Below are 14,395 nucleotides of genomic sequence, written 5' to 3' on the forward strand. Positions count from 1 at the left end.
ATGTATGATCATGCAATCTGGGTACAGACTTGTTTCTCTGCTATGTCCAAAACAGCTGTTCTTGTGAGTTTGTACTAGTCTGGAATCTCATTTATAAAAATTACACAAGAGAAAACTAACTTATTACAAAAAATCCAATGGTAGTGATTAACAATTTTGTTCTGCCTTTTTTTAAATCATAGTTTTTTTACTGACCAATATGCATTTCTAATTAGTTTTTCATTGCAACTATTAAGGATTCAATTAATACCCCCCCCCGCTTCTTAGAAATTTATCTCATAAATATTTATGCAATGAGGCAAAATACCATATATATAAATTGAATAGTGTAAGAGGGTGCTGCATTGGATATATGCACCATTAATTCAAATTTTAGCACTACATACAGCATTCTTTGTTTAAATCAATATACTGCAAAAATTAAGTATAAATAATCACACAACAATGGTTAACATTTTCTGAGGTAATGACTTAAACTGTACATCAATCCATGCAGTTTTCTAATCATCTTCAGAAAGAAGATAAGGAATGTGGAAACTTGAGCTTCTAAGCATCTTACTTACAATACTGTTTTTCAAATTTTGAAGAGAGTTTGTGGATACTTAACTGTGGCCAAATAATAAAATTTTGAAAACCAGGATTTTTAATTTTCTATGTACATATTTATACCACAATGGTGGTAAACTATACTATACGTAAACTATACTAACAGAAGACAACAGACCTTAGCAATAATTTGTATGGACAAGATGGTCTAAGTAGATTTGACGAGTTCAATTTTAAAAATTAAGTACAATGCTAATTTTTCTATGTGTATTTTTGATAGTTCCACAGCTATGGTCCAGGTTAACTTAGATAAACTTCCCTGTGTACCAAAGGGCTTAACAGGGCTACTTGAATAACTAAATACTAATAATTTAAATCCATGTCAAATATTATATCCACCATTACATTCAGGTTAATGATGTTATTAGGTCAAATATAGAACAAAATCAAGAAAAAAAAGCACACAATTGGTAGCCCCAAATCAATATAATGACATTTCTTTACCAAAAGAATGGGGGTGAATGTTAGATGCAAGAGGATAACAAATACCCACTGAGAAATAATGTCATTTCAAAGCTGTACATTAACAAAAATGGGTTTTACAAAAGCACAAGGTCAATATAAAAACACAGCAGCACCCTTTATTGAATCATGATACATTTGTCCATATCCAGCTCTAAGGAATCAAAAAAAATATGATTAAGAAGCAGAAAAATTCACTGTGTAAAAAGGTCATGACAGAGGTTTGCATTTGAAGGGTGGGGAGAAAAAATGAAGTATGTGTTACTTTAAAATTATTAAACATGTTAATTTCCTCTACAATTATAATTCTCTCAACCTATAAAAGTCCTATACTGCATCTCATTTTGAAATATTCAGGTGGACGCAGGACAAGAAAGCCACAGTTACAAGATCATCAACTGATTTTCTACATATTTTACACAAATTTCAACTTAACAACACTAATTAAAAGGAACATATAACTGCTCCAGTCCTCTTCATGCAGTTCTTACATTTTAATGCTGTTTAAAATATATTTTGAAATTTGGGAACAATGGGAAGAGAATTCCATCCTTAAGCTTATTTAGCAAAATAAATAAACAGGAAGTTAATCAGTATCTAATAAATTAATAGAATATTGCCAACTACTTCAGATGCAATGAAGAGACCAGTCAATGATCATCTCTCTTTCAAATTTTACTCTGGTTCATTTTAATTTAACAGTTTTCAAAGTTTCATCCAAGGAATATAGCAATGAAATCACTGCACCATGAGACAGTACCTGGTAAACAGACACTCCCCTCCCTACGTATGTTAATATGGATAACCTCTCCTATCTACCAAGCACATTCAGCAATAGTGCTCACATTAAGAAGAATGAATTATATGGTAGTTAAATTAGGAATTTTATCTACTTCCATGTCATTTCCTGTTTTGTGGTGGCCTTACCAAACATTCAGTCATCTGGTAATCAGCTGTGTAATAATCATAACACTTACATTCCATATATTAACAACCGTTCACGCATCTGTTCAACCATTTGTACAAAGGAAGAAATCTTAGAACATGTACATTTTTGACAAATCTGAAGTCACCTCAAAAGCAAAAGTTTAATTTACAGCCATCAGAAATATGAAGAGAAAAATATTTAGCAGCTATGAAATAGTAATACAGATAGCAAACATGCCCGTTTATTTTTCTATTTTTTAAATTTTAAAATAAGACTAAACTGTCTCAGATGAAATATATTACATAAAGCTAAAAATGCTTGTTGTAGCTAATGTTGTTCTTTCTTTACCAAAATCTAAGACTTTAAAAAAGAAATTAAAAGGGACACAGTAGGGAGTTTGAAATGACAAAGAGTACTGGATAGAATGTCAATGAGCACATCCAGCAATGAAAACAAACCTCAATTACTTTCCTTTCACAAAATACCCAACATGTTCATAAATAAAATAAATAATTGTAAGCACACTTAAGTCTACATCTGATGAAAATTATTTGTTCCCAGTTCACGAGAGAATTAATAAAGCAAGTACTGTTTACTGTGATTCCATAATTATGCTTTAAGGCCAAATAACCTTGCATCCTTGAAGCATGCAACTTGAGTATTCCATCAGCTTCTACCATACTACAAGGTATACAATAAATACTACCCTATGTGGTTGTTTGTGTGCTCCATGTTGGCTGGAATATTTACATAAGATAGCAAAATTTGACTACCAAAAATTGTATTATTAAAAATATATTATATATATTTTTTACCTCAGAGACAAACCGGGTCATACAGATCAACAACTTTTTACTTGTGATAAACTGCATTTATTTCTAATTAGGGACAGAATGATGGGAACCTAAAGCACACAAACAGAAAAGTGAAGATATTTTTGCAACTTCTTTCTTGTTTAGAATTTCCTACAACATGATGTGCATTATACTGTACTTATGGGAATAAAGGAACTGCGAAGTTTTGCCAACTTTGTTGAGTTTCTCATATGAACATGTCAATAATGCCATATCTGCTAAAAAAAGAATTACCCTGATACAAAAGAAAAGTCTGCAAGTGTCTCTTCGGGGAACTATTAATGTTCAGTGCCTGAAAAATATGTCTCTGTTCACAGAGATTATGAGAGTGCAATAATCTGTCAAGAGCAAAGGTAAAGAGGAAAATGAACTATGTCAGAAATAGAGGACCTGATGAGAGGTAACTGACAAGTTCAAACTGTTTCACTTAGGTCAGCCAGATTTTGCTTTCAAGGGTTTGAGACAAAAATGACAATGTTTAACTATTATTTAAATGATCAATTTCTTGACAACTTAAGCGATTTATCATCCCATTTCCCCTCCCTCTTTGTCATACTGAAGTGTACACACACAACTACAGGTTTCAGTAGCTCCTTTCATATAAGCAACATACATTCCATAATACATACAGGCACACATTTTCATAACGAATCACACACACTTAGTTTAATATATATTATATAATGTTGACGTGTTGTCGGGTGGTAGCTTGTCTCACGTGGCACTGGCGGGTGTGGGATAACGAGCATAGTCACTGCTGGGGTTGTTGAGGATGCTGTCTCGCGAATTAGAGTGAGACGTAGCCCGCAGCAGAGTTACTGCTTCTCGCTCAGGACTGCACTGTACAACTGCTAGTCATTTCTGGCGACCAGACTTCTTCTTCTTACGCTTGAAGAAACAGCAGCATCTACAAAATATAATATACAATGACTTTGGTGCATGAATTAAACAAGACTGAACAATGTTTTTTTTTTCTTTCAATTTGACCATATCATGACTCTTGTTAATTACATTTAAGAGTCACTAAACAAAGGCAGAACAGGTAATATAATAATGGTGTAAAGGGAAAACTTGAGAAAGAGAAAGACTTTTCTAAGCAAGAATGCAAAAGAGGTGCATGATGATATGAAAATGAAATATATAAACATACATAAAGAGGAGCCTATTGTGAAGTGACTTGAGATCTGCACAGAAAGGTAAGTCCCATGTCTTGTCTGCTCCTGTTGCGGGATGGGATTGTCCTGAAGCAGCTTGCTATTTCACAGAAGCGGGGTGGGATAGACTGAAAGAGAGTGGACTAGTGCAGAAATAGGACAAGATGGAACGAGTAAAGTGTAGGGATCAGCTTGTGCAAGCTTGAGTGCAGGACACAATGGGATGTATCAGTAGGACCAACACTAAGTTACGTGTTTATGGAAAATTGTATGGTGGTTTTAAAAGCATAGGGGATAATTATAACCAACATGTTGTTCATTTTACAGAACAACAGATTCTTACAGGATTCAGGAATTATTCAATTTGAATATTACACTGGGATGGGCATGATATTATACTGGGTTCACTGCTAAAATCAATGAAGAATCACTTTAAACATTATGCAGCCAAGTGACACGTACAAGAAAATAAGTGCTCTCCCTTGGTAACAGCTTCACATCTCCATATGCAGTTGTACACATCTTTCTTCACCTCAAAACAATACCTGCCGGCTCACAATTCCATTCACCTTGTCACTGTAAGAGTATACAGGATGGGCAGGAGAGGAAGGGCAGTCTATACTTCACAACAGTATGGGATAGAATGTGAATAGTGCAGGAAACAGGAAGAGAGCTATAGCTGGATAGACAGAAAGTGAAAATTGATGGAAAGACAGAAAGGCATGGCTAAAGAGAAGCCTTGGTTCAGGTCTAGGTCCAATGTAAACAAATGAAACAAGTCTGTGAATGAAAATGGAGAACCATTCAGAAATATAATAATAATAATAATAATAATAATAATAATAATAATAATAATAATAATAATAATAATAATAATAATAATAATAATAATAATAATAATAATAATAATAATAATAATAATAATGGTCCTATATCCCACTGACTACTTTAACAATTTTTGAAATACTGAGACGCTAGAATCTTGCTTTGCAGGAATTCCTTTACGTGCCAGTAATCTCCCACCATGAAGGTAGTGTCCTTGAACACCTTCGAATACCACCGGACTGAGCCAGCAGCAGAATTGAACCCACCAACTAGGACTCGTATGACCAGCGATTTACTGTCTGAGCCACTCAGCTCAGCTAATCAATACAAACAGTGAAACTCATTTCAGGCAGAGTTGATGGAAGAGACTTAGCTGGGTAGACATATTATTTGCATGTGTTCCTATGCTTTCACACCATGGTCTTGCACTTGAGTTGGAAGATGACATAAGTAACAAAAAGATGCAAATAAAAGGTACACATAACAGGAAAAAAAAAAAAAAAAAAAAAAAAAAAACCAAAGGCAGGTCAGTGTGTATAAATTATGCACAGGAGAGTTTTCCGCCTATTCAATACTGTTGTATTTACAATGTTATTTACATTATATGGAACTAGTTTCAACCCTACTCGGGGTCATCATCAGCCATATTAAACATACACAATATTTGGCGAAATCCTGAAACATGTTTTAAGCAGTAAGAATCTTATGAATATAAAGTTTACAAAATTAAGTGTGGCTGAATTAGGCAAGGGCTATGGCGCTCAAAATGTTGCAAATGAAAATGAAATATTAAGTGTGATGTAGGTGAGTAATAATTAATACAAGTACACTAAACATGCTGAAAAGCCTGGAATAAAAGTACAAATGAAGGTGGTCTGTGTTGTTAAAAAAAAATTTGGTATGATTACAGACTCATGGAATTCAGTAGGTCCTGGTAATACATAACGGTTGTGGACCGAGCGCTAAGGTATTAAGAATGAACACAATGTAAACTGACACATACTAATTTATCGTATGATGAAAGGAGGAATATCAGCTATTTACAAAATATGTACAAAAATACACACATACATACACTCGAAATTATTCACAATACTATGTCCAGATGGTTAATCCACTCAACGGCTTCTTGTGTTAGGTTGTGGAAATCCTTCATTGAGCCTCTAAACGCTCTGAGGGGACATTCGAGCACTATATGATCCATGGTTTGCTGTTCTTCACCGCACTCACAATGAGGAAAGGACTTCCATCCCCACTTGTTCAGTATTGCTCTGCATCTTCCTTGGCCAGTCCTTATCCTATTCAGTACACACCACTGTCGTCGAGATGAATGAAAGCCTGCGGGCTGCTCCCAAGGAGTTTTAATAAAGTAGTGATGTGTCAGGGAGTTTTGGCTCTGCCACTGATTGTTCCATGCATCTAGTATTTTGAAGTGATTGTCTTGCAGGTTGATTGCTGTTCGCCACGATAATTGTCTGGACTTTAATCGCTGCGGTAATGATACTGGACAATCTGAATGTATTGGTAACAGTGGGTTGTTTTCAACTTTCTTCCATGTGTTCAGCAATAACCGAGATCTTCTTAGGGGTGGGGGTGGAATGTTACTTAGAACCGATAGCCAGTGCTCACGTGCGCAGAATTTACCTCTTCATTACTCTGCATGTGTCCCCCGGGTGGTGCTAAGCGAGCAACAATTATCACGATGAGACCGAACTGTCTTAAATGACCTCTCGGTCAAAGATTAAGGAGAAATAATACCCGAATAGGTCCTTCTCAGAACCCTCAAGTTCGTAAGATTGGACCATCAATACTGACATATACAAATATAGAAGTATGTACAATGTCTGAGTAACAAAATGTATAGTTGATATTCTCTAGAAGGAGAGTCGACTATACACTGAATCAGCTTAAGCAGAGAATTTGGCACTTTGTGTTAACCAAGCCGTGTTGATGGGCTGCATGGTTGATTGTTGGAGATGTGCAGAATGTGTTTTTTGAATTCTTGTTGAGAAGAAACTAGACACTGCATGTGGTGATATTAATTGGTGGATTTCTCAGTTCATAGTGGAAAACAAATTGGACCTATTAAAATTGAGGAAAGCCAGTAAAAAGCAAAGTATGTGGAAAGAGGAAAAGATTACCACAAAGTGAATGGATACTCACCTCATCTGCAGTGTGTGTAGTTTAGCTGATAGTGTGCAACTGGTGGCGGAAGGAGAAATATGGGCGGGGAGGAGGTCAGGCGCGTGCAGGTTGGGTAGAGTGGAATTTAAGGCGGAGCTGAAGGGTGTGGGAGAAAGGGTAATTGTTTCGGAAAAGTACCTCTAATTAAACTTAGGATTGAGTTCTGGTTGGCAGAATTATTGTTTCAGAGAAAAGTGATAAATAAAAGTAAAATATTGGTCTAGGTGTATATAGTAATTTTCCATTATGTTGAGTAAAGGGCCCTTATTTGCTAATTCAAGGATGTCCATGTCCTGTTCGATACTCGTAAAATTATGGTTGCATGTGTTGGCCGATAGCTGAAAAATTGTATTTTATTGCGTTAGTGTGTTCATGGTATCTTATATTGAAGTTTCTTCCGGTCTGCCCAATGTAGGATTTTTCACAGGTATTGCATTTGATCTTATAAACACCTGATTTTAAAAAACTGCTGGTCTTGTTGATATGTGAAGTATTGTGTAAAACGTTCATGTTTTTAATGTTGGTTTTGAAAGCTATTTTAACGCCTTATTTCTTAAAGACATTGGTTAACTTGTAAATATCATTGTTGAACGTGAAGGTGGAAAATGTTAGAGGTTTAGTTATTTCTTTTTTGAGGGTAGTTTTAGGGTGATGTTTGTGTTTATTGATTATCCTTTCTATAAAATGATTGCTGAAGCCATTGAATTGTGTTTAGTTCATTCTTTAGATCTTTCTTTGACATAGGTATGCTAAAAGCTCTACTAACCAGGTTATTGTATGTAGCTCATTTGTGGGACTGGGGGTGTACTGAATCTTGGCGAATGGTGGAGGCTTTTTGAGTAGGTTTTCTGAATATTTTATAACTGAAAGAATCTCTGAGTTTCTAGTGATAGTTAAATCTAGATAGTTAATTTTTTGATTTTATTTGGATTCTAGTGTGAATTTGATATGAGGATCAATATTTGTTAAGTCTTAAGAGGGTGGTGGAAGCTTGAATGGATTTTTCGTCCATGATTACGGAAACATCATCAACATATCTGGCCCAGAAGTGAATGTTTTCAAATTCATTGTCAATTTTGGTGTATTTGAGGAAATCTAGGTATATTTCTGCCAAGATGCCTGAGGCCGGTGATCCCATTGCTAAACCATCCTGTTGGTATATGACATTGTCAAAAGTGAAAAAGTTATTGTTGACAATTAGTTTTAATAATGTGATAAAATCTTGTATCTCTAGTTTGCTTAAGTGGCTGTTTTTGTTTAAATTGTTTTCAATTATCAGAATTAATTTTGATACTTGTATGCTTGGGTACATATTTACAATATTGAAAGAGTGAATCAAGTAATCAGGTTGCATACTGGTACCGAACTTGTTTAGTTTTTCTACTAGCTCTGATGTGTTTTTTTAATAGACTTTTTGGATAAAAATTGATATAGTTTTTTCTCAAGAAACTTTGGATGAATTGTGATATTTTGTATAGGGGGCTTGGTCTATAGTTGATAATTGGGCGAATGGGAACGCCGGCCTTGTGTATTTTGGGGAGAGCTTTAGCAGTGGGGAGACCTGTGTTCATATGCATGAGTTTGGATTTTTCCTGTTCAGTAAATAAAAATGAAGTGTTTTCAAGAGTTTGTTTAATTAATATCACCACGTGCAGTGTCTACTTTCTTCTCAATAAGAATTCAAAAAACTTCACATTCTGCACATCTCCAACAAGCAACCATGCAGCCCATCAACACGGCTTGGTTACTTATTACACCAAGTGCCAAATTCTCCGCTTAAGCTGATTCAGTGTATAGTCGACTCTCCTTCTAGAGAATATCAACTACACATTTTGTTACTCAGACATTGTACATACTTGTATATTTTTATATATGTGTCAGTTTATATTGTGTTCATTCTTAATACCACAGCACTCAGTCCAAAACCGTTATGTATTACCAGGACCTACTGAATTCCGTGAGTCTATAATCATACCAAAATTTTTTTTAACAACACAGAGCACCTCATTTGTACTTTTATTCCAGACTTTTCAGCACGTTTAGTGTACTTGTATTAATTATTACTCACCTACATCACACTTAATATTTTATTTTCTACATTTTGAGCGCAATAGCCCTTGCCTATTCAACCACACTTCATTTTGTACACTTCTTACTGCTTAAAACATGTTTCAGGATTTCGCCAAATATTGTGTATGTTTAATATGGCTGATGATGACCCCGAGTAGGGTTGAAACTAGTCCCATGTAATGTCAATAACATTGTAAATACAACTTAGTATTGAATAGGTGGAAAACTCTCCTGTGCATAATTTATATGTTATCTTAGTTCAATATGGACCAACAACATGAAGTTCATAACCCTTGATTGCAGAGTAATGTCCCAATTAAAATAAGAGTTGAACAAATATGTTATTGCAGTGGAAAGGAAATTCTATATAGTTGTGTATAAAGAAAACAATGTAAAAAATATTGAAGGTACCCATGGAGATTAATTACTTTAAAAAATCAAAGTGAAAAGGCACTTGGAATTAAATTAAAATCTTTGTATTCAAATGGTGGAGTGCAATCTCATCCAATGCTGATATAAAAGAAAGGAAAAATAAATTAGAAAAATGTACGAAATATTAACAAAATTTAAGGAATGCATATTATAATTGTGTAGGGATGAACTTATCCAGTATACCTATATAAAGACTTTGTTAATGTGCTGAACGATGGAGTAAAACTAGCAATAATTTATAAGACAGCTGAAAAACGCATTTTCAATATTCATTCATTTTAAAAACAAGATATGGTGAGTAATAAAAATTTAAAAACTTAACTTCAGCTTTTAGAATTTTTAGATTTTATTTTATGAAGTTTAAATAAAAAGAAAGGAAGAGTTAAAAAGAAATAAGTCAAATTGTGGCTCATCTTACGTAACCAAGTGTTGGACGTCTTAGTAAAGTAACATGCTAGGAAGCAAATGACATGAAAAAGAGAAAGGAAAAAAGAAAATGATACGAGATTATAAGGAAAAATTAGTAAGGTTTAATGAAAAGTGTTAAGAATGGAGGGAAACTTAAGGTGGGGCTGACGAATGAGGGAATGGGGATAAATGCTAAGGAGAGTTGGAATGAATATAATGCAAGATTGAATTTAGATTGGTTGAATTAAAATTTTTAAGAGTAATGATAAAAAGGTCAAATAGAATGTTGGTTTTTTCACATATTTCATTCTGGTTGTAATTAGAGTTAAAACTAAATGTATGAAAAAATTCTGTTATATCAAGTAATTGGCCTTTTGGTAATGTTTTAAGAATTCTTAGATCTTGTGAAATATTGGTGAAATTATGGTTATAGTCATGCATATGTTGACCTACAGGCAAAAATTTATTGTATCCAGTGGCTTTCTTACGTTCTGAGTATCTCGTGATGAAGTCTTCACTAGAAAAATTAAGTCTTCACTACTGAAGTCTACTGCATGACTGGAGGAAACTACATGCTACGGTTCCTGAACATGAAGAAAGTGAATCCCAAAAGTCATGTTATTTACAGTGGAAAACAGAACAAAGAAAGCACCTAAAAGATAAATCTCTGAGCAACCTTTTGTGAAAAACCATCAAATATGAACAAGAAGTATGGCACGGCATTCTTCAACGCCTTCTAGATGTAACGATGTTTCTTGCTGAAAGAAGGTTTGCTTTTCGAGGTGATAGCAACAGAATTGGTGATTGTACTAACAGCAACTTTCCTGGCATAATTGAATTATTAGCAACATATGACCCTCTTCTTAGTGAACATTTGTGAAACACTGAGCATTCTCCAGAGACTGGAAAGAAGCTTCGAGTACATTATTTGTCACCCGAAATTCAAACAGAATTTATTGATAATTGAGGGTCCACTGATAACAACGTTAGAACGTGAACAGGCTGAATATTTTGCACTGATAGTAGAAGTAACTCCAGATTCAGCTCATGCTGAACAAATGGTGTATTAATTCCCAATACATTCACCATCCCTGAGAAGGTGACAAAACAAAACACGGAGATGAATTTGAACCGGCCAGCAGTACAAAATCCATGAACGCCTGTTGACTTTTTTGGACTGGTCATAAAAATGAATAAATGGAACAGCCATCTACGATCTGATAAAGATGACATTTTCTAATTTCAGTATACCTCTGTCTCATTGTAGGGGGCAAGGATACGATAATGGAAGTAATATGAAAGGTGTGTGTAAGGGTGTGCAAGCGAGAATGTTGGAGGACAACCACCTCGCCACATAATCTGCATGCGCGTGCCATTCACTCGCCCCTTTGTGGAGAACAGGCTGCAACGAGTTGCTGTGAAACAGATACTTTTTTGTAGTAGTAGTAGTAGTAGTAGTAGTAGTAGTAGTAGTAGCAGCAGCAGCAGCAGCAGTAGTAGTAGTAGTGCAAAAATTGTACTTATTCAGTTCTAGTCCCTTAAAAAAAAAAATTCTCAGAGGGAAACTGAACTGAAAGTGTAAAGAAAATATCTGCACATCTCCCTGGTCTGGTCAAAGCTTTAGATAAGGTTTTGTTCCTTAATTTGTCAGCTGTGTCTCGAAAGGATGTTGAAGGACTTAAAACATATATGAAATCGTTTGACTGTTTAGTTTTGGCATTCAACTGGTTTAAAACCTTAAAAAAAGGTCAATTTAGTAATAAACAGAATCATTCAAGCTCATGGGGCAACTATTGATGTAGTCAGTGGAAACTTAAGAAACCTAGTGAGTGAACTTCGAACTTTGCGGAACGAAGGCTGGGAAAAATTATGGAGTGAAGTAACTATAGTGGTTGGAAGTATTGGCTGGCCAGATCAGTTAAAAGAACAGTCCAATAGAGTGAAAAATCGAAAGAGAATGGCTGATGAAGATGTTAGTACAGAAGATGCATCCGAAAAAGTCACAGCAGAAATGTTATTTAAAAGAAATGTGTTTTACATAATGTTGGACGAAATCCTTTGCTGACTTGGATGCAAGGTTTAAATCACTGGAAATTGTTACGTGAAATAATAAAGGACGTTAAATTATACAAAGAAACCTAGAGTGGAGGAGAATTTAGTCAAATTTAATTTAATGCATATTATAATTGTGTAGGGATGAACTTGTCCAGTATACCTATATAAACACTTTGTTAATATGCTGAACGATGGAGTAAAACTAGGAATAATTTATAAGACAGCTGAAAAACGCATTTTCAATATTCATTCATTTTAAAAACAAGATACAGTGAGTAATAAAAATTTAAAAACTTCAGCTTTTAGAATTTTTAGATTTTATTTTATGAAGGTTGAAATTTAAGAAATGTATAAGAAATTTAAAAAAAAAAAAAATCACTTAATGTCTTTGTAAGGGAGGTCAACGAAATTTTCTTGCCCAGGGCATTTTTGGGTGAGAGAGGGACGAGGGTCAAGTAATTTGCCCCTGGACCATCAAAGCTGTCTAAAGCCCTGAATGTATGCACAGCAATCAGATGTTTGATTACAAAGTAGTTCTTGACAATATTCTCCTCTCACACCAAGTGATCAGTGGTAGAATAGTGAGAGGAATATATTTTCTGATACCTCATTTCACACCAGTTGTCTGTTCAGTATCGTATGTCCAACAGCACAGTCATCCAATTCCATTAAGCAATCTGACTGATTGTAGCTGTCTACAGATGTGCAGGCCTTCTTTGCAATTAGTCTCAAAATTACTATACGAGATAATCAAATTTAAACTCCAAAATTTCCAAATTTTTCAGAAAATGAATTAAACACATTAATGCCTGAATGGAAATTTTTCTTTAGACATGTCAGTAAAAAGCATATGCCAACAATTCCTTAGGATTTGGTGTATATATTGCAAGTTAAATTCAAACCACGACAATTCCTCGTGACAGTAAAATGCAGAACAGTGTTGCTTGATACAGATACAGAACAATGAAGGAAAAAAAGAGCAAAAAAACCATACCATTATTCCTAAGGATACATACCATCTTTATATTACATGTCACCAACATGCTGTTCATCCCTAAATAGATAAAATGAAAAAAAAAAAAAAAGGATAAAAACTAGCTATTTTACAGCATGATCAGTTTAATCAATCTTCCACGATGACTGATTCATCTTGGGACACTTGCAATTTTCTGCGACTTGAGCCTTAGGGAATAAATATATGTTTCCTTTTTCTGAAAGTATATCCTCAGAAATAGGATAAAATGTAATCCATGGTTGCCATATATGTTACATCAGAATAAGGGATATAAATCTTGAACCTACAATGAAAAAACCCATCTATTTGCAAAGGTAATTCGAAAGAATTTGAAGTCCAGCTCCTTGGCTGTACGGCCAGTATAGTGGTGTTCAGTTGAGAGAACCCTGGGTTCAATTCCCGACTGGGCCAGGGATTTTAACTTTGTCTGGTTAATTGTTCTAGCTTGGAAGCTGGGTCTGAACACATGTCTTCATTTTCATACAACACATTACATTACAAACCATTACAGTAACATGCAATAGTGAATACAATTCTCCACATAGGATTGGCATCAAGAAAGACATCCGGCCGTAAAAAAAGGGCTACAATTATACAAAGTGCCGACCCTAGGTAATTGGGAAAAGGCCAGTAAGACGAACCAAAGAATGGAAAAATATTCTGATCAGAATTATAATTTTCTCCATTGCATCGTACGTACTAAACTAAGGAACATAAAGAGAGTTATGGGTTTATTACATTCATTATTATTGAGCAGGTGTCCAACTTCTTGGCTGAATTGTCAGCATACTGATCTTCGGTTCAGAGGGCTCTGGGTTCAATTCCCAGATGGGACGAGGATTTTAACTGCATGTAGTTAATTCGTCTGGTTTAGGACTGGGTGTCTGTTTGTCTTAACACACTTCTCTTCATCTACATATAATACACCTCACTATGAACCATCCTGGAAACATGCAAGAGTGAATACATTCCTCTACACAGGGTTGGTGTCGGGAAGAGCATCAATCTGTAAAACTGGACAAATACCACTCCACAATAAATTGTGAAAAAGAAAGAATAATTGTTATCATTAAGCATGTGAAAACCTTAATAATACCAGATGGTATTAGCAATTTATGAAATTTACTTCAATTTATTACAACGCCAAAGAATCAAAGAAGAAGAACTGTTCTACTGAATTTTCATTAGACAGAAACTGTAAATTAATAAACTAGGCATTACAGAATCTCACTGCATGTCAACACTGCAATAATATAAACTGAACAACGTGTGTGTGTGTGTGTGTGTGTGTGTGTGTGCGTGTGCGTATGTGTAAAGATAAGACACCTAATGAGATTTCATTCAATGATACTCAACACCACAACACAAAAATACAAGATATTAGTAGTCTTGATTATTGGTG

The 14,395-nt window shown here is 34.8% G+C and overlaps 1 protein-coding gene across 1 annotated transcript in view; it reads right to left on the reverse strand.

Annotated features, from left to right (window-relative positions):
• Positions 1-1,167: 1,167 nt before the first annotated feature.
• Positions 1,168-14,395, reverse strand: part of gish (casein kinase I gish) — a 645,075-nt gene continuing 631,847 nt past the window's right edge. The window contains exon 12 of the mRNA XM_067137660.2: positions 1,168-3,757. Within this exon, the coding sequence (XP_066993761.1) occupies positions 3,706-3,757 (52 nt within the window). The 3' untranslated portion in view covers positions 1,168-3,705. The remainder of the gene's footprint in view (positions 3,758-14,395) is intronic.

Source organism: Anabrus simplex, chromosome 1 (genome assembly GCF_040414725.1).
Source record: "Anabrus simplex isolate iqAnaSimp1 chromosome 1, ASM4041472v1, whole genome shotgun sequence".
Taxonomy (NCBI): domain Eukaryota; kingdom Metazoa; phylum Arthropoda; class Insecta; order Orthoptera; family Tettigoniidae; genus Anabrus; species Anabrus simplex.